At 41.6% G+C, this 27,883-nt stretch overlaps 1 protein-coding gene across 9 annotated transcripts in view; it reads right to left on the reverse strand.

Moving 5' to 3' along the window:
* Positions 1-27,883, reverse strand: part of RAPGEF4 (Rap guanine nucleotide exchange factor 4) — a 249,197-nt gene that overhangs the window by 99,350 nt on the left and 121,964 nt on the right. For 7 of the 9 annotated variants that reach the window (XM_036421380.2, XM_036421379.2, XM_036421384.2 and 4 more), the window contains 2 exons: positions 10,656-10,728; positions 9,172-9,191 (listed from right to left, as the gene is read on the reverse strand). In XM_036421380.2, the coding sequence (XP_036277273.1) occupies positions 9,172-9,191; positions 10,656-10,728 (93 nt within the window). Of the gene's footprint in view, positions 1-4,434; positions 4,698-9,171; positions 9,192-10,655; positions 10,729-22,965; positions 23,093-27,883 lie in introns of those variants that run through there. The other 2 variants (XM_045575251.1, XM_036421391.2) reach the window with 2 other exon arrangements.

Below are 27,883 nucleotides of genomic sequence, written 5' to 3' on the forward strand. Positions count from 1 at the left end.
CATGGGATGCCATATTAACCCTGGACCAATCACATCTGGACAATTAGCATGAGGGAAAATTATATTCTATCTAATTTAAGAGACTTTTATATTTAGGTCAATGTTACTGCAATTGAGCCTGTATACTGACTAATACATTGACACAATTAAAAAGTAATCTGGCCTAGAAAAATAATCACTTAATAGGATAAAAACCTCTTGGGGGGGGGAGGGAATAGAATGGGACTTTGATTTGATTTAAAGAATAACAAAGAAATAATACAACACTGTCAACCATTCAAAAAGAGCATTTTCATATATTTTTTAAATGGTAAGTAACAAATTGTTTCCCACCATGCCTAACTCTGATTTAATACACAGGAAGCATTCTATAAAAACTTGGTTATTAGTAGGATCTCTGCTTGAGAAAAATCTGTTTAACCTACAGGATTAGAATTAAATATCTTTCTATAGACTTGCAGATTAAATACCCCTTCATTTAGGAAAGCTAAGTATCAACAGCATATTAGATGAAAGATGAATGAATGAATGAATTGGATATTTTATCCAATTCCGATATTTCAAATTATTAGGCATCTTACAATAAAAAAAATAACATTTACTATTAACACTTCCACTTCTATCCAAAAATTATGTGTCAGGTAACTAAATCTTCGGCTTTCAGGTTAGACATGCAAAAATACTGGAATGGCCACCAGAGGGAGCCCAAGTGTTTTTCTAAATATACCACACACCAGAGAGGAAGAAAAAAACACAAAATATAAAGCTGGGGAAGTAGAAGGTTGAGGGGTAGGTGAGGGAGGGCCCATGACCTGCTTCATTTAAAAGAAAACCTTGTTGAATGATAGAGCCACTTTTGCATTTATATTACAAATTCCTTTACTAGACAATGTACACTGCAATGCTTTAACACTGAGAGGATTGGGTAAACATAATAGTATTAAAAAACCTCCCATACCCTAAAGCTAGAAGGCCCAGGACCGACTGTGGTGATAACATCCCTGATTCTCTGCTGTGCCCCACACAATCCAGGCGCCTTCCCCAGCTTATCTTGAAGTTCCTGTTCTGACTCTCTATCCTCCTCCATCCTTGTAGTCAACTTTGGGTGTGGTTTCCTCACTTTGTTTGGGATCCGGTTATCATATTACAGCACCAAGTAAGCATTTGGTGTGATTTGGAATTTTTCATTCTCCTGGCTGAGCCAACTTATAAGGACTTTAAGATGAATGACTTGCCACTTGGCATCCTAAGTTGTTTCCAGAACTTAGAACTGGACCACTTCCTAACAGGATGCAAGGGCACCTCTATAAAGCTTCCCAGCCCCGATCTCCATAGAAACCAGAACCCACTGGCCAACCTCCGAGATCCCTCAGGCAAGAACACTGTCCTTGGGCTGAGACTACAGACAAGGGTGTGATCTTATTTAGAATTAAGCTCCAGGGAACGTAAAACAATGTTGTTTTTTCTAAGTTTTGGGATTTCCTTCATGCTTTACTGTCAATGATGCCCCCAAACAATCCTGTTATTGTAGTAGTTCAGGGATCACCATTGTTATTGATGAGGAAGCTGAAGCTTATGGAGGTAAGTGACTTGTACAAGGCTGCTGGGTATTAAGTGTCAGCAACAAAAACTGATGCATTTCTGGGGACAGGGACTATAAAAATGAATGAGCATTGAACTCAGTCATGCCAATGCCTCCTGAAATAGAAAGAAAATGATTGTCTTCCCTTTCCCCCCAAACTATAAGTGAGTGAAAAGCATGACAAAAGTGACTTTAATGACTTATACTTGTTTTTCATCCAGTATTCTCATGGTATGTTTTCCTAAGTGTTGTTGTGTGTGTCTCTTCATATCTGGAAGGTGTAATTTTATCATGTATACAAATAAATTAGTACAAACAAATTAAGTTTCACAAGGTTAGGTCATCTACTGAACATTGCTAGATGTAAGATGCTGATTAATGCCTTGACTATGGAATCAAATGCATTCTCATTAAATTTGACAACGATTCCCAATTGGGTGGGTGGGACTGGTTGGCACTTAGAAGAACTGGAATAAAGTTTAAAACGACCTTGACAAGTGCAAAAGGTAAAAGAGGGCAAGATTCAATGGAAATCTTTGCTGGGTAAGTCCTTCAAGAGAAGGGAAAAGAAAGGACACAAAAGAGAACAACAGAAATAAGGGGGCACTGACTGAGCAAATTATAGCAGAAAAGGAGCTGGGTATCAGAGAGAACAACAGGCTCCTAAGGCATCCACCATCCAGAGCTGCCATTTTTAAAAAAAGACTTCTTCCTCCCCATCTCCCACCCCCGCCCCATGTGTCTCCTGAGTGTACACTATGGGTAGTAGCACTGGGTAAGCACTTCGCATGCTTCATCCCATTAATCCTCCTGGAGAAGAGGAAACAGAGGACTAAGGAGGTTAACTAACTTGTCTACCTTCACATGGGTAGTCAGAAGCTGAGCTGGACTTCAACTGAAGCCTGGAGAGCTCCTAAGGCCACACCTTATGCCACACTCTCTGCCCACACGATGCCCGTGACCTTTCATGGTACTTTTGTGTTCACATGTCTGCCTTCCCCTGCAACTGCTCACTGCAACACCCTGAAGGAACCGTATTTTATTTCTGGAGCCTGACATGGGCCTGGGATCGGTCAATACACATGCAATAAATGAAAGGTTTTTGAGTAAATAGATGGCATATTCTATGGGTATTTCTGAATCATCCTTTGAAGGAAAATAGAAAATAAAACTAAGTTAAACTGAAGAGAACTTAAACATTTATAAAAAAAAAACAACAAACAAACAAAAAAAAACTGGCAATAAGAATGCCAGATCTTATTACTAAAGGTGGCTTTACAAATTTTGTTTCGGAAAATTTTAAGAATGAAAATAGGTAAATATATATCTATACAATCAAACATATGTATGTGTCTGTATACATGTGTATGTGCATGTATATATGTATCTATCATCTATCTCACTTCAATGCAATTTTACCTCAAGGTAAAGAGAATGACTACAGAATATTTTAATATCTCTGGACTCAGGAGAGTTGGTCTGACACAGAATTGTTACTAGAAAAGAATTCAAATCCTAGATGACATGCAATCACTAGATTAATTTATCCAATCTGAGAACACTACCATTTATCTCTCCTACACATAAGACATATTTTGTAAATAATTTGGTTTCAATTTCTCAAAACAAGAACAATGAAGCTTCAAATTCATCAAACATAAAAAATACTATGCATTTTATCCCCACAATCAGTCGAGATAATACGCTAGCAACCCAAAGTTACTGGTGATGAACATAATTGCCTGCAGCACAAGATGAAATATTTCTGCGGACAACAATTCCCTCTCCCATAGCTTTGGAATCAGCAGTGGAGCACATTATTATCAACATGAGATTAGGCTCCTTGTCCCCGCTGATAGTGGAACTAATTCTCAGCAGCGAGCTGCTACTGAGCAGGCTCACCTGAAGGCCATGCTATGTTTAAAGTGAGAGCCAGAGAAGTTGTTGGCTAGAGAGAGAGGGAATCTCATTTCTTTCCTGATGATGATGCTTAACTATTAAATGCTACCCAGGTTCTCTCTGGGACATCTGGCCAAGGCAAATTCTGATCACAGAAACAAATGAGAGAATATATTCAAAGCAGCCCTAGAAAACCATCAGTGACAACCCCAAAATCCCGTTAGCCTTGCAGCAACATTAAAAGGTTCTATTTCCTGTCCTGACTGGTGGGCTCAGTGATGAGAGCATAGGCCTGCGGATCAGAGGGTCTCAGGTTTGATTCCGGTTAAGGGTACATGTCTGGATTGTAGGTTCGATCCCCACCCCCAGTTGGGGGCGTGTGGGAGGCAACCAATGGATGTGTCTCTCTCATCAATATTTCTCTCTCTCCCCCTTCTGCTCTAAAAATCAATGGAAAAAAATATTCTCACTCCTCAGGTGAGGATTTAAAAGAAATGTTCTATGTCGTAAAAAAATTTTTTTTAATGTAGAAGAGCCAAAATTGGAGCATTAAAACAATCACCAAATGCAATCCATAATATTATAAACATAATTCTAAAACATGCTAACAAGGCAGCACCCCAATATACCTAATGGGTGCCCCTTTGCCAAGGAAACTCACCACAAGAAGGTCCCATGAACACGGCTGAGAACATTTAGAGGCAACAAACACATGGTCTAATTGACAACACAAAGTCAGACTTTTAGAGTGTTGCCTGCACTTACTATTTACCACGTAGCTGCAGGACAACTGCCTGCGCATTTACCTTAAAAATTCCATCCATAAACCACTGCAGAAGCTAGAGAGGGAGACAGACAGCATGGCCAGCTCTTACACAACATAGAGGAACAGATGGAACAAAAAGCAGAAAGAAATTCACAAGGGCATTCTGCCCCGTAAAAGCGTAACTCACAAACACAAAAACAAACATGTCTTCAGAGAGCTGAGGCTGTCCGTGGCACCTTCGACATGGGCCCCGGTGTGCTCCAGGAGGTTGGGCAGAGCAAGTCCTGGCTCACTGAGCGACGCATTCCAATCCGCCAGCTGAAGAAATGCGTGTTTACACACCAGGCATCGCGCAGAACGGGGTCAGCTACACCCTAGATCTAATCTTCACCGGGCAGTAAGCAATCTGCCCTTCAAAACCAAAACGGGCAGGCTCAGGGTTTTGTAAGGCCCCAGCATTTGGTTGGTTTGCTCTCCTGTGTGGAGCTTTGCACCCTCAGCCCATGAGTGTTGTCTCAGGGTGGGGTCAGCACTAGGGAAAATGTTCTCACCCGGGAACAGAGAACGCTGCTGGGTAAGCCCTCAAACTCTGGCCACGACACTCGGATAAGCTCTGAGCATGGACCAGATATGCTTTAAAGCAAGATTTTAAAAACCTTTGTTTCTGTAGGAAACTGTTGGTTTGATTCCAGTGGGTGTGCTAAAGGGACTTTATGAGATTATCTATGTTTTTTTTACACTTTAGCTTGTATCAGCAACCATGCCTTCCTTTCTTCTTCATCTGGCCCAGAACCACAGCCAGTTTATAATGGCAAAATAAGATATCGTCATTTAATTGGTGGGAAATATTCTAATTTGTTTTCTCTAACCTTGAAAAAGAGCAACAATAGAGATGAATGTTATTATAGTCCCTAAAAACTCCTAAAATCCCTAACCTTTTATCCCTAATAGTTACTTATTATTGTTCTCTCCTCAATGAGAATTTTCAAAAATGGTATGGTTTATTCCCTATCTGCTATTTTAAAATCTTGTCTTTATAATAATTTTTGAAAATTGTTCTTCATATAAATGACCCACTATTTTAAAGCATTTGACAAACTTTGTCAATTTATTATTATTATTATTATTATTGATATATTTCAGAGAGGAAGGGAAAGAGAGAGAGAGAGAGAGAAACATCCTGCATGTCCCCCACTGGGGATCGAGCCCACAACCCAGGCATGTGCCCTGACCAGGAATCAAACCGTGACCTCCTGGCTCATAAGTGGATGCTCAACCACTGAGCTACTGTGGCCAGAATTAAGTCAAGTTTTTAAAACTAGACCTACAAATAGTTTTATAAGACCCCCCCCCCCCACCTTCTTATTATTAATAGCTAGTGTCAGTTCTTCCAGAGTTTTGGAAACCTTTGATCTCTGTGTTCTTTGCTGGGAAAGTATGCTTCCATACTTAGCAAGAAACTTGCTAGCAACACTACCAATACTACAACTGCCTTAAAAATGAAGATCTCAAATGATCTTTTTGGAAACAAGATTTTATAAGTCAGGAAATGGGATTATTGTGTAATTTATTCCTGAGTCTATTTTCCAGCTTCTTGCACACTTAGGAAAAAAAAAACTATAAACTTCTAAGACTACAAAATTCCATAGCAGTTGTCTCTCAGAAGGATACAGAGCATAGTAAGCAGCAAAATCTACATAAGTAGCAAGAAATTATAGGCAAGCTCATTCCTTCAAAGGACAAGAGTAATATTCAACTATAAAGCTTTCTTTTGTGATTTTTTTTTTTTTAGCTTCTGTGTTAAACATAATCAGTCAGATATGGCACATATAGAAGACAGAAAAAAAAATACAACTTAAATCAAAGAAAATAATTTCTTTATAAACCTAATAGCAACAAATAATTACACCCTTACCAAAGTAGTCTTTCTTGCCTTGGTTGGTCAGTGGTCATTTTTCTAATATTTTCATCAATTATTTTATAGGTTCCAGTACCTAAAGTTAAAAATCCCTACCAATTACAGTAAGTAGTCAAGAAAATACTCTTGCAAATTAACTGCCAGTCCATTTGTTTCTACAAAAGTGCAATTTATGAAGAGAAAGTTCTTTTTATGCAAGGTAAGCCTGGGTCTGGAAAGAAAATATAGCTGGCAAGGCAGGTGAAAACACCTCTTACTGACATCTCAATACTTGATTAAAAGTTAAACATGGTGATTAACAAAATCGAGAGTAGAAGCTGGAAAGGAGAATATATTCTTTCCACAAAGACTGTTTGGACACTGAAACAATAATCTAAGTGCTTTTATTTCAGTCACAGGCATGTTATTGCTATTTAGAAACATAAAGGGAATATAATATTGCCCAGCATGTAGTTAAAGAACGTAAAGGATTAAAGAAACCATCACAACACAGCTAGTCTCTTCCAAAAGAAAAAGTTCAATTAGCACCACTTTAAGGATCTTAAGCTTCTTTTTATCTTTCTAGGAGCTTCAACTCTGCTCACCAATGTCTTTCATCTCATTTGCTTTCCTCTGACCAAAGGCTCTGGGGAGATTTCCTAAGAGCACAGGATGACATTACATCCACTCTGTTTGCTGATAGGGAAAACGTGTGCTTGTCCAGTTGCCAGAGGATTGGACACAGGATGGCCCAAACAAATACAATTAAGCAGACACCACAACTAATGCAGGGGAGACCGCCTGGCCACCCCCTAAATCACTGTGCCAAACTTCCTGCCAACTTCAAATCCCTATTTTGTCCCAAAGTGAGCTACATGGTGACAACTGGTAGGCTTTCTGCTTAGAACCATGTGCCTGTCCTCCCACTGCAGGGAGGTCCCAACGAAAGGTCAACTGGGGCCTCAGAGAGACAGAGCTTCCTTTTGAAGCTTAGAACATGTTAAACTCCCTGGGGTGTGGCCATTCTGTACGCTCCCCTCATCCCTGAGAGTCCCTGGGGGAGGAAGCAGCAGGCCCTTTTATCATCTTTACTTGGCTAAGGACCTGTGTGTTTTTTGTTATGGGTGCTTTGAGACATGTGGGTCCAAAATGGTGTGCAGAACTAGTATGTTACTTTGAGCTCTGAAGGCCCGGTAGCCTGATTGTCTAGAGTAGGGGTGTCGAACTCAATCAGAGAAGGGGCCAAAATCTAAAATCCAGCCTAAATCGCAGGCAGAATGGTTTACTGAACAGTCATAAACTGTCATTGTGATGGAAACGCAGCGGAGTGCAGTGATGACAGCGCGGTGCGGGCCACATTGCAAGGCCTGGCGGGACGGATTTGGCCCGCGGGCCTTGTGTTTGACACATGTGGTCTAGAGCTTTCCCCAACACACACAGATTTTTAAAAAGTTCAATTTATTGGGGTGACACTGGTTAATAAAATTATGTAGGTTTCAGATGTACATTTCTATAATACATCATCTGTATGTTGTATTGTGTGTTCATCACCCCAGGTCAAGTCTCCTTCCATCACCATTTATCCCCCACACCTCTCCTACCTTCTCCCCCCCCTACACACACACCTTTCCCCTCTAGTCATCACCATTCTGTTGTCGGTGTCTAAAGCAATTTATTTTAAAATAGCAAATGATCAATGGAAAGGCTCATGAAAGAAAGGCATTTTAAGGAGAGTCATAAAGGAAAAAAGACAGTTACTTTATAAAAGCTAGGACATTTTCAGAGAAGGAGGGATAGCTAGAAAATGAGAGGAGCTTGAGAAACGAATAATTATAATAATAGGCCTAACATTTACTGAGTTCCACTGTAAATATCTATGCTTCCCACAGACTATCTCATTCAGTATTCCTCATGGCCTTTTAGGGTGGTCAGGACTAACTTCCACGTTTTGAAGATGAGGCAGTGGTGTTTAGAGAACTCAAGTAGCTTGCCCGGAGCACCACAGGAAGGAACTATATAAAACTTTTTGTTAAACAAACCATGTAAAATTTTGGTGTAAAATTTGAAGTAACAATGCTTGATCTTGAACCCAAATCTGTAGCAGTACAGCAGTGGGCCAGAGTTCCCACCCAGCCCTTTACAACCAAGATTATGAAAAGAGGGAGATCTAAAGAAAGCTAGAGTCAGATCTCTGAAAAGGAACACAGGAATCATGGGAATTTAACTAAGACCATGCCTTAGCCTGTAGACATAGGACCGAACAGGGAAAGAACAGGGTGACAATTCTGTAGCATTGTCACTTGGGTACAGCAGTCAAGGAACACAATGGCAAGATGATCCATCTGAGAGCCACTGAGCACCACTGAATCACTCTACCTGCTTCCATCAGGAACCCTTCCACATCGTTGTCTAAATCCAGATTCCAGTTAATATAATCAACATCATTATTGATTATTTACATGTAAGGATGATGCCACTACACCACTACCATCCTTAGAACGCACACTTGGTACTGTTTCTTAGGAAAGGTTTGTCCTAAACCTTCTACCTGTTTCCATAAACAGCTACAGCAATTAATTATTTTCAACTTCCAAAGAGAAATAATGACTTTAATGTACTTGGATCCAATTAGGCACATTCCTCCTCTGACCCTGAATTTCAAATTTTGTATTCCTACTAAGGAAAAACAACACATTTTCTTTAGGCTGTTAAACTGATGATTTGTCCTACCGCTATGCATGCATCATGGGAAAAGGAAAACATTTAGTACTTGGACTGTTTGCCCCTGAAATGACCTTTGTTCAGACTCCTTAATGCCAAGGACATGTGATGACCATGTCATAGCAATTGACCTTTTTCCCCTTTATACTTCAGAGTGACCCACCAAAGATGCCAGAATAAGATTAGAACGATATTTATTGCTCTGTTGAATGTGAATAAAGAGCTCTCTTTGCTGGTGAGGTTACCATGATTATTTTTTACCTTTTGACAGTTTTTAGAAGCTAGGCAGAGAGAGTAGCTACTCACATTCTCCTTGTCAGGAATCCCTAGAAAAGGAAAAGGAGAGAGAGACCATGAGTTGTAAGATCAACCTGTAAAATGGAACTGAAATCCCTTGCTGAATCAAACCAAGTAAAATTTTGGTGTTTAAAAACAACAACTACATATTACTGCTCAGAAGAAGAGCAGCACCTATCAAATCTGTATATAAATAAATCAGTGAATCAGGAGCAGGACTAGTACCGGACAGCACAACCTCATGCTGATTTTGCTTCTCTACCAGATGCTTTCCGTTCCCAGAGGTAAAATGTATCCCTGACTCATTTACACCATGTGGGCTTCTGATTCCTCTGCCTTGGGCACCAGAGCACTCAGAAGGTTAGACAGAGACATCAGTGTAAGTGGCACGTTTGTAGTTTTACATTTCAAGTCACCTCATACTGCTCTGGGGATTTGGACCTAGGGGCAGGTTGCACATGGAACCAACCAGAACACATCTTCCACTGGGGGGAAAAGCAAACTCCTGTTTGCCTCCAAGTCATGACTGAGCAGGGCAGTGGCTGTTTCCAGGGACATCTCAGTTTTCTGAGCAAAAGAGTTAAACATGCTGGGTTAAGGCATTAGCAGCCTTGGAATTCACCTTCCATGGCGAGTGATGGACAATCACTCAATGGTTTTGAGCAACAGAGTGATTCTGCACTGGATAAAGAAGGGAAAGGACTGTTCACAGTTAAGGGACATTTAAGACATAAAAACAAGATTCAATGGCAGGGTCCTTGACTGTGTGGACCTGTGGGCCCTGCAGGTGCTCAGAGTGGAAGTGCTGCCTGCTCCGTCACAGCCTCACACCCCAGTACTTGGTACCTGGTCACATGTGAATGTGCAGGAGCCAAGCAAGGGAGCTGAGAGACGCAACAACCTTCCCCCAGGGTCGGTAACGAGTGCTAAACAGAAAAACAGATAAACAGATTCAGGACACGGGGTTTCTTTGAGTCTAGTCTAGTGGGCACTCCTAGAGAATCAGATCACAGAGGAAAAACTTCCTTCCTTTTCTGAGCAGGCAGGGACTGGTCTCTTATGAAGGGCCTGGAGTTTGGAGAGGTTGTGATTTGAGAATAGGAAGGACTCGTGCTGCTTCTCTCCTTGATTAATAACATCCACATGAGCAAGAGGTGGGGCTCTCAGGAGTGCAGAAGTGACCAGGGTAAGCACAGTTCATGAATCCTATTTTTAAAGGAGTGCAGAAACAACACTGGAGTTTGCTCTAAAATGAAGAGATTCTGAGAAAGCATTCTAAGTACGCTGAAGCTCCAGGGCATCAGCCAAAGCCATAACATAATCCTGCAGTCACAATGTAAAGCATAACCCATGTGGGCTGGCAGGTCTGTTTATCCACCAGCGTCTGGGAACGGAGCCTGCCAAGCTGGTGAAGGACATATTTTTTTGTCAGATGAAAACACACACCACCCCGCTACATTTTTAGATGCAAAATGTTCACATATTTCACTTACTGTCATTGTTAGAGCCCGTTTCCATAACACCATAAGGAGGAGCCAGAAGTCCTGCCATGTACTGACGATATTTCTGAAAGACAAGATTGTAAACTCAATGCACAGATACTTACTCACTTGGAGCACTCGTCTATTTACATGTTGAAAAGCAGAAACATCAGTCATCAGGGAACATCGGAGTCTTGTGTTTATAGAGCCTGAAACGTGCTGCCTGAGACCCGTGGCCTAAAACAAGGATGCTGTGTTCTAAAGAGGCCTTCCGGATATGGCAGAGCACGCCCCTGCCTGGGAGGGGGTTCTATCCCAGGTCATTTATGTATTTGTGATCAAGTATCCAAATTGTGCGGGCCTTTACCCTCCCCTCCACCTCCTGCCCTGCTTCTCACTCCAGCAAACACACGTTTTGGTGGAAGAGAAAGACACTCGGTTTTTGACAGGTGCAGATACAAGGTGAATGACACTGAATCTGCTTTCTTTCAAAGCAAAAAAGAAAGGCATCCTTAGAAAAGATCTGGGCTGAAAGAAGCTGATTTGCTTCTGTTTGCCCACTTCCTTTCACATCGTCCACCTGCCTGTGGGGAGCTTTGTGACCTCCGAGGAACGGGTGGTATGTTATCCAATAGAACTGTTTGGATCCCCCTGAATCGTATCCCCTGACTTGTGGTCCAGGCAACATGAGGCTCAGGCATATATAGTGGCCCTCAAGGTCTGCGCGGTTTTGAAGAGAGCAGGCTTGGAGAGCATAAAGCAATCTAGAGCATCCTGTGAGAGGGAAGTGGCATTTACAAAGAATGGAAAGTGATTATTAGACATCCTCTCTTGTCAGGTAGTAATACAGAGTGAAAGCTGGGAGATTTTAGCTATCGCATGGTGTCATGTATATTTATGGTTTCTAATTACGATGACACAAATGTTAAGCAGCATCAAAAAGAATCAACCCTCTATAATGTGCTGGGGGTTTACACAAACGTCAGCAGGAAAGGCTTCATCTGTAGCAATGGGCAGCTGGCAACACACAATATTCGAGCAACCATCTGGCCCATTGGGTATATCTGAATGGTGTTTGTAACATTGATGATTTCTCAAAAGAGCCTTCTTCCAGTCAAGATGTGACTAGTTTTTATTTCTTAATCCATTTTTGCTCTCATTCTGAGGCAACTATACCAACACCTGCATGCAAACATTAAAAACCATGAATCCCTCTGCTTCTGAGCTAAGGAATCACTCATACATGCTCACAGGACCCATCTTGCACCCTGAATTCCTGACACTTCCTTTGATAACCTCCCAATTCTGATTCCGACACTATCTACTCTTAGATTACTGGAGAGCATTGATTAAATTCATTTCTTAGCATGGCATGATGCTGGACCCAGAACAAAACAGGCTCAAAAGGAGGAGATGGGGATGGGGATGGGGATATGTTCTAAGAAGATTTTGTAACAACTTCCCCCATTCTACCCCCCCCCCACCTCCACACACACACACACACACACACACACACACACACACATATACCCAGCCTTTTGAGTTATTCCTCTAACTGTTAGCAACTCCCTACTGGGTTCCTAAAAGAAATCATTCATGTTAAAGTAGAGGAGTAATTTTGCTTTGCTTAGAAATGTTTTGGATGCAGGTGATGTTCTTTGTCTCAGGCACTTCAATATCAAAGCTCACGAACTCCACGGAAGCACCTTCCTGACCCTGAAGGAATGGGACTTGTCTTCCTCCAACTCCACAGCACGTGGTCTGCAGCTCACTCACGGAGCACATCGTCAGGGCTGCCGCTCCCGGAAACAGGAAGCAGAGCAGCCTCTGGGGGCAGAGTCGGGGCTGGAGCTCAGGTACATTGAGCACCTTCCACACGCAGTGTCCTTGGCCCTGGGCTCCCTGCAGAGAACAAGCTGACAGGCCTCTGGAGCTTGTGAAGACCTGTGTCCTGTCGCATGGGACACCATGGCTTGCACATAACACAAACTTATCACTTGTCCGCTGAATTTTAGAATTCTTATGGAAAATTTCAAACATAGATAAAAACAGAATACCACATACCTAACTAACATTCAGGCTCAATGATGATTAACTTATGATTAATGTTATTTAATCTACACTGCTATCACTCGCCCCTTCCAGAATTATTTTGAAGCAAGTCCCAGATGTATCATGTCACCCATAAATATTTCAGTACGAATCTCTAAGAGAAGTCTTCTTTTTCCCTAAAGAAAACCACAATACCACTATCGCAATGAAGAAACGTAGCATCTCCATCATACCCACTTAATACTCAAATTTCTGTTTCATAAATGGCACAGCTGAATTGAATCTAAGAAGTACTACATCTGAAAAGACAACATTGGTTGCCATATAACAACTTCAAGTGTAGTGGAGATTGCAAAAACCAGGATTGAAATGTTTATGTCTATACATAAAAAAGTCCACCTTTTAAAATTGATGAGGCACGTTTTAATAAACATTCACTAAAGCAGGAAACTAATCCCTCATGCAGCACCCTGCAGCACACCCTATATTCATTAGGATAAAAACAGCTCACTGGCATAAAAGCTACACCAGAAAATTGCAATGTCTACGTTAGTTGCATATTGCTTGATCTTTAGGCAGCAGTTCATCTTCAAGCTCCAGTTAAAAAGCGGCCTATGAAGAACGTATCAACTGAAAAGATGCTGAACCTGACCCATGACAGAAAGGCACATTAGCTCTATAGCGCAATATCCTGTTTTACTTGTCAGATTTGGAGAAGTTTCAAAACATTGGCTAAACACACTATTAGCGAGAGTGGGGGAAACAGATTCTCTCATACTGGCATATTGCTTATTGGAGTAGAAAATGAAACAATCTTAGTGGAAGGCAATTGGAAGTTTCTGTCATATTTTAAAATGTGTATTTTCTTTGATTGAGCAAGGAACCTCCCTTAGAGGGCAGACATAGAGCCTTTTTAATACAAATGCAAACACGCCTATCTGTTTGTAACCCTGTATAATAAAAGACTTACATGCAAATCAACCAAATGGCGAAATGACCCATCACTATGATACACACTGACCACCAGGGGGCAGATGCTCAATGCAGGGCCTGCCCCCTGGTGTTCAGTGGGCTCCCACAGTGGAGCACCGCTCAGCCAGAAGCCGGGCTCACGGCTGGCGAGCACAGCAGCGGTGGCAGGAGCCTCTCCAGCCTCCGCAGCAGTAGTAAGGATGTCCTATGATGGCTTAGACCCACTCCCTCGAGGGCTCCCAAACTGCAAAAGGGCACAGGCTGGGCTGAGGGAACCCCTTCCAGTGCACGACTTTCATGCACGAGGCCTCTAGTAGCAAATAAAACCACAATGAGGAAACAACCCAAATGTCCTTAGAGGAAATGACATCGGGGTTACTCCTTGAGAAGTAGATTAAGATGGTTCCCCCCCCCCCCCGCCCTGATAGATGATATTGGAATATTATGCAGCCATGAAAAAGTACAAAGTACCACTATGGGTGCTGATGTGGAATGAATGCTATGATATATTGTTACATTTTTAAAAAGCTAACTACAGCACTGTGTGTAGCGTATGCTACCATTTTGTGGAGATAAGAGAATAGATGTGTGTTTGTGAACATCCAAAAAGACTTGTAAATGCACAAATGAATATACAAGAAAGCAGTGACAATGACTGCCTCTGAGAAAGAGATCTGGGTGGCTGAGGGCCCAGTGGAAGAGAGACTCCGTTTTCACTGTTGGTCCTTGGCTGAGCCAACACTGAGGCAGTGGGATCACCCACAGTGACTGTCTGCCCAGAGGCTGGACTGGGGGGTTGGCCTGCAGTGCCCTGACAGTGAGGCCTGACAGTGAGGGAAAGTGGCAGCAGGAGATTGAGAAGATACATTTAACATGTGGGAGTGGGAATAACTCCCTTCAACTATAAAATGCTCCAACGATGGGAAAATTACAATAGGGTTTATTGATACTGAAGTGATTAATTGAAAAATGAGAGAAGACTGTATCAGTAAATCTAAACCATGGAGTTTAAAAGCCAAAGAAGTTTAAAACCACTTCAAGCATCCTGAGAACCAGAATGAAACTAAAGGGAATTAGCCAAGGCCATGATGGAGGCACCCACATGAAAGTCAACACAAGACCAGCCTAAGTCTGAGGTCAGTAGTTTTTCAAACCCAGCACATTTTTATGGTGTTTACTTAATGTCACCCCTACACATCTCCCCTCCCCAGCCACTGGGCTGTGTATTGACCTGGCTGAATCCCTTGATAATGTCCTCTTTGGGAGCCCTGGTTGATGTTCTCTTGCAAAGCCTTTCCCTGGATTCCAACACACTCTAACGCCACAATAGATTCCATGGCCTAACTCAATCATTCTTAAATTGCCATATGCACTGAAAAAGAGCTATGCCTTTAACAGACACTGATCCACACGTGGAAGGCCCCTGGCCGGAGGACTCCTACTCCCTACCCCTCCAGGACCTCTGCGGTCTGTTAGGAAACAGTATTCACAGGACAGGAAAACCACAAGGGTTTCAAGGCTCTTGGAAGCATTTGGTCAGCTTCATTCTTAGGGTCTACTCTGGGCTTTGCCACTAATCCGCTGAGTCACCTCCAGCACATCCTCCAAGCTCTCTGGCTTCAATCTCCAAATTTGATCCAGGGGTTTGAAACCTTGTTCTTCAGCAGAACCCCAAATTTCCTCAGGCAAGGGCCCCTATGGCTACTAGGGCATTTTCACTTTTACCTGTTTTATAGAATTCCAAGAACTATTTCATTTGAAAGATGACTTTTGCTTTAAAAAAAAAAAGTTTATAAACCACAAAATTAAATAATCCTTAGACTTCCAGCCAGACAAAGGTCACTCAAAGATCTCTATAAAGAATCAGCAAAGACCAGTTTAGGATTTCCCTAGGAAGTATTAGCTACTATTCTCCGGAAGGAAGGCATCTATGGTTGTGGATTGGCCTTGTGAAGGTTGTTTCATACCTGAAAGGTTTATCCAAAAAACCACGTGTGTGAAGGATTTAACTGAGATGCACCCCAGCGCTCACCTCCTCACACTGAAGTGTGCAGACCCCCGGAGTGGCTGCCAGCAGGGCAGGCGGGAATGCGAGAGGGGTTAACAGGCCCTCTTCCTGGAGCTTAAATTTTATTCTATGTCAAGTAGTTTATACTTTTACATTATGAAGTAGAAAGCTAAATTTGCATACATTTTAAAGATTAAAGCATGAGACTTCAAAGACATGTTGAGCATGCGGCTGGCTATGTCTAGCTACAAAGGGTCTAGATCCGGGCATAATGTATTGATTTCATCTGCATTCAGGGAACTTTCATGAAAAAAACCAAGAACCTCTGATGCTATGGAAAGCATGCAGACATTGGACTCACACAAGAATGGGGTCTTATATGAACTTGTCAGTTTTTATCTCTGTTTCTTGGCTAAGGGACCTGGAATAACACCCATATTTAGGGACCATTGTGAGGATGAGATATAAAAACAAACAGGAAGGCATGAGGATGATTGATAGGACCTGTGTGAACAGTTGTGGGGGATATATACTCAGAACGAGGTGACGCTATGGGAGTCCATTGTGTCAGTGTCCAGGATTAGGGAAGAGTAGAGAGCACTGTTCCAGGAATATGAGGCTGTCTTACCATAATGTCCCATTAGTTACATCTTTACTAGGTTCTCCCAATGTATTAAAACCCAGTTCACAACATGTGTCAAAGTGATAGGGGAGGTACAGCAAGGTGCTCATAGCAGGGTCCTCAGAGTTGGGTCCCCACAGGCACCCCCACCCATCCTCACACAAACAATCATCTCAGGAGCTTGAAAGGAGAAAGTACAGAGTGCAGTGAAAACGTGGCTTGGTGTGGAGAGTGGGGCAAATTCAGATTTGGGGGTCGAAGGGATGGCATGGAACTGAGGCTGAGGAGGCTGGGGGTGAGGGATGGGGCAGGGAGAACCAGCCTTCCAGGTAGAGAGGGAACCCTTGTGGTGCTGAGACAAAGAAGGCCAGTCTAGCAGGAGAATCAGGACAGGGGGGTGGGGAGAGGGATGGCATGAGGCCTGGGCCAAGTAGGGGTCTGACAGGAAGGACCTGCAGGTCATATGAGCATTTCGAAGGTCATCGCAGTACATTGGGAAGCAATTTAAGAGGAGAAGTGACAAGAACAGATGAGTGTTTTTAAAAGAATATTCTGGCTGCTGCATGGAGAACGGTTTTGATGGGAAAACAAGGAAAGGATAAGCCATTAAGTAGATGGCAAGCCTGATGGGGCCCCTCAAGGAGACCTAAACAGGGGAGGAGGAAGAGAAAGGGACTAGCATAGGGGGTGGTAAAGACACTTTTCCTGGAGGTTAAACTGTCTCTAACTACCTACAATGAATGATATTAAAGACTTGGATTTCTGGCTGAAGCCCACTCAATACACCTATACTTTTAATATCACTAAAAGGCTCAGAGATATTGAGGGACTTAATGGAATGATTATAATTTAAGTCACACTCTGCATATTCAACTAATTAAATTAGCCACGAGCTCCTCCTGGGGAAACTCAAGCTGAGAGCAAGACACACACACACAGTAGGTCAATGCTACTTAATGGAGAGGCATAATATACTGTGCTCTGGAGCTGCTGTCGCAAATCAAATCCTCTCTTTTTGCTAAGCCTGAGCCCACGACAGCCCCTCTACGTATACACATGACTGTGAACATTGACAAAACAGCCATTGCCTCCTTGTTCACAGAAAGAAAACCAGATGATCGACATTTTAGTAACCATGTGGGCCTTCAGAGGGTGATGGATATGAAATATAGTAATTCTGAATTAAAATGATCAAACCCAGCTCTTCGAAAACTAACCAGAATGCCAGTAATACATATCATGGAAACATGCAAATCCTAACAAGGTGCTTAAATACTGATAATACAGAATTAGGATGCATCTATCATTTAAAAATCTAAAATAAAGGGTAATTTCCCAGAAAGCAGTAGCCCATGGCTATCATCCCATTAGAACAAACTACTAACATTCTGTTTTTGCTTCTTTGCTCTACACAGAGAGTAGAAGAGCAGCAGGGGACATGAGGAGTGAGTCAGGGGTTGCTATGGTCTGAATGTCTCGTCCCCCCCTTTATATGTTAAAATCCTGACATTCAAGGGGATGATATTAGGAGGCAGGGCCTTTGGGAGGTACGAGGTCATGAGGGTGGAGCCTCATGAATGGGATCAGTGCTCTTATCAGAGATCCCACAGCTCCCTAGGTCCTTCCAACATGTTAAGACACATGAAAAGTCTGGGACCTAGAAAAAGGCCTTTGTTTGACCATGCTGGCACCCTGATCTCAGATGTTTTAGCTTCCAAAAATGTGAGAAATAAATGTATGTTGCTTGTAGGCCACTCAATGGTATTCTGTTACAGCAGCCCAGATGGACTAAGGGGAAAAGAAAGACTTTCCTGGCCCAAATAGATATCTGATCTTCCCACTTTAGAGATATTCTTTTCGTTTCCGGCTTGGCCTCTCAAACTCTGAAGCCATTATGCATTTCTCAGGCCATTTCCTGACCAAGTGTCTCTAGAAGCATCCATACAGAACTCACCTGTCCTTAACTCCAATCCTACCTGAAACCGCCAGTGGGAGCCCAGTGCCCTAGCTTTTGCCACAGTCATACACATTGGACCCGAGAATGGAAGCTATGCAGGGCAGTGGCTTTTATCTGTTTCGTGCAGTGATGGAACTCAACAGCCTGGAGAAGGCTACTTCTTAGTTTCAACAATTCTTTGACTTTTGCAGACTTTCTACTTTGATTCATTCCAAACTCTTGCAGCTTTTCTGACCACACACATTGTTTTTGCCTACGTTCTTCATCTCCCTTCATTATCATTTCTATCATTTTCTGCTTCAAAATATACTGTATACCTATTGCATATATCTGGGGAATCGCAGTAATACAGCTCTGAGTGGTTTTGGAAGCTCCTGTTCATTGTGGGACACTGCATCCCTTGAGCCCTTTGAGTCGTTCTTGGTTTCTATCATCTCTCCATTCTGCATAAGATGAACTCCATTTTCCCTGCAGTGTGTTCTACGGGGCCTCACCCAGGTCCCATTCTTTTCATTGCTTTCTATATTATCGAATAACAGAGCATCCCTCTGTTCCCAGGTGCGGATAATGAAAGTGGTGCTTTGGCCTCCCTTGGAAAACAGTGTGGAGGTGGACACGACAGTGCCATGTGTCAGAGGGGGCGGAGCATGAGAGAGGGCAAGGCTGGAAGAGTTGGGGGATGCAAGCTTTAAGATCCAAGCAAATGTGAGCTCCATCCAGTTCTGCAAACTTCTGCTGCTGCTAACAAGACTTCTGAGCCTTCTCATGAGCTGCCCTGCCTGCTTCTCCAGCCCCAGTTCCCACTCTCTCCCTCTCACCATTCATCTCTAACCCCTGGCTCCTTTCAGATCCTCAAGCGCACAGAGTGTTCTCCTGAAGGCTCCTGCTGCCTGGAATGGGCTTTCAACCACGTGGCCTTGCCAATTTCTATTCATCTGCACTTACATGTGGCTTCCTCAGAGTGTCTTTCCTGACCCCCCGTTTATATGACTCTCCCATTATTCTCTCCCCCTGCTTCACTCTTTGTCATCGGTGTGCCCAGGCAATGCCTGGCTATGTGCTGTGTGAGTGTGTGCCGGGCAATGCCTTTCTCCTCTGTCCCACTCCAGCCTCACAGAGGGCAGGGGGCACATCTATGTTCTCCCCCAAGGCCTCAGACACAGCAGACTTCCGATAAGTATTTGTTGAGTGAATGAATATAAATGAAGGAATTTCTTAACCAGTTTCTCAAAAATAAACCAGAAACATTACCATGAACCTGTCATAGCTGATGGAAGGACTCGATGAGATAACCCATGTAAAACTCCTCACAGCCCAGGCACACAATGAATATCGGTTCCCATCCCCTCTACACCACGATTTCTTCTCATACCGATTCTGCCAAGGGGCACACTTCCATTTAAAAAACAAGCAGGCCTAAGGCATGCAGGTCTATAAAAAATCATTCTAATGATTTGCAGATATGATGAAAGGAGCTATTTGAAATCATATGATGCACATGGTCAAATAGCTCTGTGATGTTGGTTTGCTCTTTATGAATAAGCTTCTTGCTTCCAGAGAAGGAACAGAAGAAGCATGCAGATCAGTTGATGCTGATAAAAACAAGTCCTAAATTTAACACATCTAAGTCCACGAAGACTAATCAATTTTGTAATTTAAAAGGAAGCACTGAGGGATAGAGCAGCCAGTCTGCTCTACCAGAATTAGCACCAAAATGCACTCATTAGTGAAAATTCAGTTTTAAGAGACCCATGTATGAATCTTGCTGAAAGATACTGGCAGCCATATATAAATAGCTGAAAGTAGAAAATGATTCATTTTACATATCCAACTTATTCATAATTCCACCCGTTTATGTTCCTTTCTAAGCCTCACCATTTTAAAATAAATTAGCCTTTGAATTTTGTTTTAACTACTATTCTCTCTCTCTCTCTCTCTCTCTCTCTCTCTTTTTTCTCCATCCTACTATAATCAGTTTTATTACTACAAAATAAATAAAAGCGCATGATAACAAATTTAAACTACAAGGTGTAAAAAGTGGTAAAAAAAAAAAAATTATCTTCCCTCACTACCCTCAACTTACTGACCTACCCAGTCTCACTTCCAACATAACCACTGCTGACAGTAATTTCTTCCATAACTTCCAGAATGTTCTATGCACACACCAATGTAGCCTCCCAACCAGCTTTAAACAAATGGGATCATATGGTACATGATGTTTTATCCTTTCTTCTCTCTCTAAGAATATATCCTGGAGAGCTTTTGATATCAGGATATATTTCACCATTGCTTTCTTGTTAAAAAAAACACTTTATTTTTTGTTGTTGTTGTTGCTATATATCCATTTAGCCCAATTAGGATAGATCTGGAAAATATACTGAATTTGCATCATCAAAATATCTTCCCTGAGTTTAAAGCAAAAAGAAAAAGATCAAATACATGGGTCTTATTAAGTGGTGATTTTAATGTTATTCTTAAAATGAGATAGCACTGTAAAAATTTAATTCCAAGGCAAACAAATACACAAACACATTACTCAGAGAAATTCTTTGATCTTTCTGATGATTTTATCTAATTGGTGTCATTATGTTGTAACTCCACTGACTGCCAACTGTATTTTTGTAAACTTGGCAAAGGCTTCCCTTGTAATACATTTGAAGAAAAAATAGTGTGTATGCTCTCTCCCCAGCACTGTCAGAAAGAAAAAGAAATGTAATTAAATTTCAATCTCTGACAGTTCAAAAATAATGGAATGAAAACTGGAAAACATTATGAATGGCATTTGAATATTATTAGTATAAAAGGAGCCAGATTTATTAATTTTGATAACTGCATTGTGGTTATATAAAAAATGCCCTTGTTCCAAGGAAGCATGCACTGAAATATTAATATTTAGGGATTAAGGAGCACAATGTCTCAATTTACAAATGATTCAGAAAAAAAATAAGAGAGAGAGAACAATAAAGCAAGTGGGGCAAAATGTAAGCAATTGGTAGAATCAGAGTAAAGAGTCTAGAGAAGCTATTTATACTATACTTGCAACTTTTCTGAGTATGTTTAAAATTCTATCAAAATTAAAAGCTACCAAGAAATGAAAAGGAGTCAGGGTTGAAACTATAAATGAGCTTAATGCATTTGTTCTGTCAATATCTTCCTTTCCCAAGCAGCTCAGGGACAAGCTCTGTCCCATTGTGTAGGCCCAGCTGCTCTGCCTCTCTACAAGCCCTTATCGGAGTGGGAGCAGGGAAGGTCCAAAGTTGTCCTGGTGCCATGTGTTCAGGCATCAGGCATGTAGGGAGATGGGGGGCGGGGGGGGGGGGGGCGGTGCACACCAGGGATGAAAAGAGCTAAAAAGCCACAGCTCTCCCCTCATCGCTCACATGCTCGACCCCCGTTCCTGAGCTTCGGCCTTTTCCTGCTGTGTGTCCACACCCTCGCTGGGACTATACAATACCTCCCACACACTCCACAGTCTGTCTTGCCCTTGCCTGCCCTCTTCCCTCTTGCCCTTTACACCTCTAGTTCTAGCCCAAGATACCACCTGGCATCTTTAGATGACCCCAAACCACAAGACAATCAATCACCTGGTCTGATTATTTGCTCTGTCACTGTTGGCAAATTTTTTCTCCAAGCCCCACCCAACCAGGCCAGAGAATCCCCTCGGTCTTAATGCCATCCTGGATAGGGGAGGGATTTTCTAAGCTCTTCTAGTGCTATTCTGATGGTTGGCCACTGCCTAGGGAGTCAGCTTTACAGCTCTTGTAACTAGGCTTTCTGGGAAGTGCATTCAGGCAGATGTCCCACCTCCAATGTTAACAGAGCTGAAGAGTCTAACTGTCCTACACAGATTAACCTTTGACCACACACGAAAACAGATTTCTGCGACAATCTAGAAACTCAACTTAAAAAAATCAATCTCCAGGTCAGAAAAATAGTTGCTTTGAGTTTTTCTGTATATTATCTCTACAGTGCCAGAAGGAGAGAAACAACCTTTCTACTAGTCAACACAAAAATCTAAACAATATAAAATGGTTATGCTATGCTCATGAAAATCCAAAGTATAACACATGAATGTGGGTTTTCCAGTATTTGTAACATACAGGTATTTTTTATTTTATTGAAAGTTTAAATAAAATTCCTGATGTTTTCAAAAAATAATATTACCCAAAAAAACATTTGCCCAAATCAAATACCACACACACACACACACACACACACACACACACATTATATACAGTTTTTAAATAAAATCTATTGAATTAAATACAGTAAAGTATATTTAAATTTTGGGAGTAAATTAAAGCATATTGCATAAGAGAGTTAGGGCAATCTGGGGAGGATAAGATTTTAGGGGGTGAAGGACCACATAATAAAATTTCTTAGAAGCCTCACTAGGAAAGGAAATATTGTCAACCACCTTCTCACAGTTTATCTGAACAAAAATTGTTCTCCTTCCTCCCGTGAAGGTGCCAAGCTAAAAATGACCCCTTTAAGGTCAGCCATAGGGACAACCCAGGAGGAAGGCAGCCAGGTGAACGACTCTAAATCTGGACCCTAGGACTCAGGGGAAAATCTTTCCTAAACCTTCTCTGTCCACTCCCAACCCCTCTAAATGATGGCATTCTGGTTCCTCCTCCAGCAGAAGTGGGCTTGTCCAAACCACCTACATCCCAAGAAGCTGAGCCACCTGCCCAGCACCTCTTCCCCTCCCCTTTGGGTGTAAGGGACTGGCTCCTGATACCTGCATTCTTCTTTTCACCTTGGATCCATTTCTGGCCACTGGCTCTGCTGCTTTCCCTGCTGCAGTCCAGACCCCTCACAGTCATGGTCAGGTTGCACAAAGCTCTGGGTTCTGGCCTGCAAGTCCACCCCTCTGATGTTGACAAATAACAGGGTTCCTGTCCTCCAGGCCAGTCTCCTAGGAACCTCTCACCCCAACCTTGTCATGCTGCCAGCCATGCTCTCAGTTGCAGTTTGACAGGAAGTGCTTTGCACACTGTAAAATACTGTGCACATGCTCTTAGGAGGAGTGAGTGTAGTTGCTATTCTGAGACACAGAGTGAAGAAGACAAATTAAAAGCAGCCTAGAAACCAACCGAATGGGAAAAGATAGTTGCAAATATTACCCATGAAAAGGGGCCAATATCCAAAATATATAAAGAACTCATACAACTCAACAATTAAAAATCCCAAACAGCCGAAACTGGTTTCGCTCAGTGGATAGAGCGTCGGTTTATGGATTGAAGAGTCCCAGGTTTGATTCCAGTCGAGGGCATGTACATTGGTTGCAGGCACATCCCTGGTGTGGGGTATGCAGGAGGCAGCTGGTCGATGTCTCTCTCTCATCAATGTTTCTAGCTCTCTATCTCTCTCCTCTCCCTTCCTCTCTATAAAAAAATCAATAAAATATATTTAAAAACAAACAAACAAACAAAAAAATCCAATTAAAAAGTGATCAGAAGACCTGGACACTTTCCCCAAAAAGACATACAGATGGCCAACAGATAATATGAAAAGAAGACCAACTCCACTAGCTATAAGGGGCATGAAAATCAAAATCAAAATGAGATGCCACCTCACACCTATTAGAATGGCTACTATCAATAAGACAAGAAATAACAAGTGCTAAAGAAGATATGAAAAAAAGAACCCCATACAATGCTGGTGGGAATGTAAATTAGAGGTTCCTCAAAAAAATTAAAATAGAGCTACCATATGACTCAGTGACCCCTCTTCTGAGTATCTACTTGAAAAATTCAAAAACATTTACTTGTAAAGACATAATGGCTGATCCTATGCTCATTATTCACAGTGGCCGAGATATGGAAACAACTTAGGGGTCCTTCCATAGATGATTGGATAAAGAAGATGTGTTGCATATATACAATGAAATGCTATTCAACCATAAAAAATGATGAAGTATTGCCATTTGTAACAATATGGACTGATCTTGTGAGTATCAAGTGAAATAAGTGAGATGGAAAAATATAAGAACCATATGATTCACTCATAGGTGGGACATAAAACAAAAGCGACAATGAACAAACAAAATAAACAAACTCACAGACACACACAATAGTATGGTGGTTACCAGAGAGAAGAAGGGTAAAGGGAAGGGAAAAGGGTAATCAGGGTCAAATACAGGATGACGGAGGGAGACCAGACTTTGGGTGCTGAGCACACAATGCAATATACAAATGAAGTATTATGGAATTGTACACCTAGAACTTATATGATGTTATTAAACCAATGTTACCTCAATAAATTTAATTAACAAGTAAATAGCTGACACTGGTTTGGCTCGGTGGATAGAGCATCAGCCTGCAGACTGAAAGGTTCCAGGTTCGATTCCGGTCAAGGGCATGTACCTTAGTTGTGGGCACATCCCCAGTAGGATGTTGATCGATGTTTCTCTTTCATCGATGTTTCTAAATCTCTATCTCTCTCCCTTCCTCTCTGTAAAAAATCAATAAAATATATTTTAAAAAATTGCTGTGGCTATTTGGTGGTCTTTTTAAAACAACAACAACAAAACAACAACAACAACAAACAAGTAAATAAAACTAGCTTAGGGAATGTTCACCTTCCTCTCCTTTTACTTATCCAAATCTGGGTCTTCAAAGAACACTGACTGGGATATGGTTTGTCTTTGGGGGTAATAAAAATGGTCTAAAATTGACCTGGGTAATAGTTGCACAACATACTAAAAGCTACTGAGTTGTACACTTAAGTAGGGAAATTGCATGGTATATACAGCATGTCTCTTGACAAAAGAGAAAACAGAGTTTGAGTTATGAACCTAACTTACCCAATCTGTCAGAAGGAAGTGACCGGAAAAAGATACAGGAAGAGTCATTTTCTGGAAATTCTGGGTGGGCTCTGCAGAAGCACACACCCTGGTTTTACCTGCATGAAGCCCGAGTCTGAGCACCCCTCCCGAGGCAGCTCCCCCACAGGAACCTGGCACACCAGGAGAACTGAGCGGTGTAGGTTTCTACCTGCCTATAGCATGCAGAGCTATGCTGACTTTTTTCAGCATTTGATTTTTCCAAACAAAAAGAGAAACCAAGCGCATGAAACCCAACAGTGAATTGATGAGCAACTTTGCATATATATAGAATTTCCAGGCAATAAAGCATGCTCTCCAACAAGCCTGCCTTTGTTTGGAGGAAAATTACACTTTGCTTTCTCACAATGCCCTCTGCCAAGCCCAGTGTGCCCTCCTAATTTAAATTAGTCTTTCAATTATATTATCATTCAAAAAGAAGCTAATTTTCACTACCCTCATTTAGGGAACTTAAGCAAAATTTGAATTTTTGTTGGAAGGAAGTGGCAAACCACACAGTAAGGTTTTCTGCTTTACCACAATCCTAAGATTTAATCATTTTCTGAATATCTATAAATATTATTTTGATTATGTGAATGGCTTTAAATAGATGTTTATGAAAAACTCACACTACTGTAAGTCTACAAAGAAACATGCCTAATATAAAATGTGAGCAGGAGAACTAAACACAAATTGTACAATTACTTTCTAATTTGTAGATTATAATTCAGTGTGTCATAATGGTTTATCCTGGAAAATTATGTTATCTCAAAAAAAAAAAAAAGATTAAGAACTGATTAAGATAACTTTTTTCTCACAAATCCTAAAAGGCTCCATTTACTGGGTAATTTCATTCTGCTATCTCAAAAAAAATATTTCAAATCAAAGACCTTAAGAGGAAGGTTAATCAATCTTGACGGCTTTAACAGATTCTGCTTTCTTATTACACATTATATTCTGTGTGAAATTCAGCAGTCCTTATTATCTGGCATAAAAATTGAGGATTAAAAAAGGTTTAAAACTTTGATTTCTCAGAAAATCCTATATAATAAAAGGCTAAAATGCAAATAGACCAGACGGGAGAAGGATCGGTCACTATGACGTACACTGACCACCAGGGGACAGACGATCAATGCAGGAGCTGCCCCCTACTGGTCAGTGTGTTCCCACAGGAGGGGAGCTTCACTCAGCCAGAAGCCAGGCTCACGGCTAGAGAGTGCAGTGGCAGTGGCGGGAGCTTCTCCTGTCTCCATTGCAGTGGGCTGTAACGAGCAAGGGGTCCCAGGCTGTGAGAGGGCACAGGCCGGGCTGAGGGACACACATACACACACACACACACACACACACACTCACACACACACACACTCACAAACACACACACCAGTGAATGAATGTTGTGCAGCAGGCCTCTAGTGTTTTAATAATATCTCTCTCCCACTGCTGGGTTACTACCCAGAAAAGGCCCCATTTTCATTATAATTTTCCTAAATAAAGCTATGATAAAAGAGTATACCAGGATAATGGAAAGTGTGGGAAATCTGATCAAAAGTGGATTAACTTTTAAAAAATTATCATAAATATATATTCCCTCCTTGCCATATATAAAAATGAGATATTCATCTCTGAATGTCCTTAGTGACCCCAGCATATATATTTTGGGGACAAATTATGTCAGCATAAAATTCAGAATTGGCAGTCTCAGAGACCAAGTTACTGTAGAAGTAGATTCACTGTAAATAAAATTGAACCCTTTTAGTAATAACTAAGATCACAGAAAACAACAATGCAAAAAATATGCCTTTGGGGAGACATTCAAGTAAGTTACAAATCAAAACAAGCCATTTGCCCCAGGTAAAGGATGTATTGTGAACTTTCCTCCAAAACAGAGAGTCATTGGCAGAAAGCTCTTGACCTTGGCTGGGGAGACTGCAAGGGTAAAAGAGGGTCTCGGACTCCTTGGAAATACCCACTGGCTCTATTTTCTAGCAGCTGCCAATGCCAAGTTCCAAAAGGCCAAGCTTTTAATTAAATAAGTATGGAAAAGTAAGATGCCACATGCCTTTACAAAACAAAAAAAACACCAGAATGGCTCACAACAGGACAGGAATCAAGAGGAAGGACTAAAAGCAGAATCCAGCTGTTGTCTCAAAAAGATGAAAAACAAAGAAGAATAGAAGAGATTAAAGTCAAAGAGTTGCAGGGATGCTGCCATGGGGGCATCTAAAACAGACCCAGAAAATGACAACAAATCGCTCCTGGCCACCACCTTCCCCCACATCCCAGAAGCTCTAGGGTGCCTTCTAACGAAAATTCAAAAAACAGTACTTCTGTCTGATACTCTTTGAAGACACTCAATGAACAAAGCAGCCATCAGCCAATGAACATGCAGAAAGTTCAAAACAGTTCAAGTCCAATTTTGTGACAATTATTATACAATGTTCATTGCCCACTTCAAAGGCCAAAATTGTATGTGCAGATAGATGCCTGTGTAAGTAGGAGTGTGTTTTTAAAAAGCTGGTCAAACTGTAATAAAAAATAAAAAAAAAACAGATGGCAAGACATGGATACCATTATTTTGGGCTTCTCTGAATTGCCCCCTCAGAGCAGAGACAGATTTCAGCACCCACTTTCCATAAAATCAGATGAGTTTTCACTTCTCATTAAATCCTCATTCTTGCAGTCAGTCTAAAAGCTCATGACGGACTAACTTCCTATTCAGACTGAAATGAAAGTATTAGTTTTCCCCTACTTCTCCCAACAGAGTCACTTATATGTGCTTCCAAAATAAATCTTCAATTATTAT

Source organism: Pipistrellus kuhlii, unplaced genomic scaffold, assembly GCF_014108245.1.
Source record: "Pipistrellus kuhlii isolate mPipKuh1 unplaced genomic scaffold, mPipKuh1.p scaffold_m20_p_7, whole genome shotgun sequence".
NCBI classification, from domain to species: Eukaryota; Metazoa; Chordata; class Mammalia; order Chiroptera; family Vespertilionidae; genus Pipistrellus; species Pipistrellus kuhlii.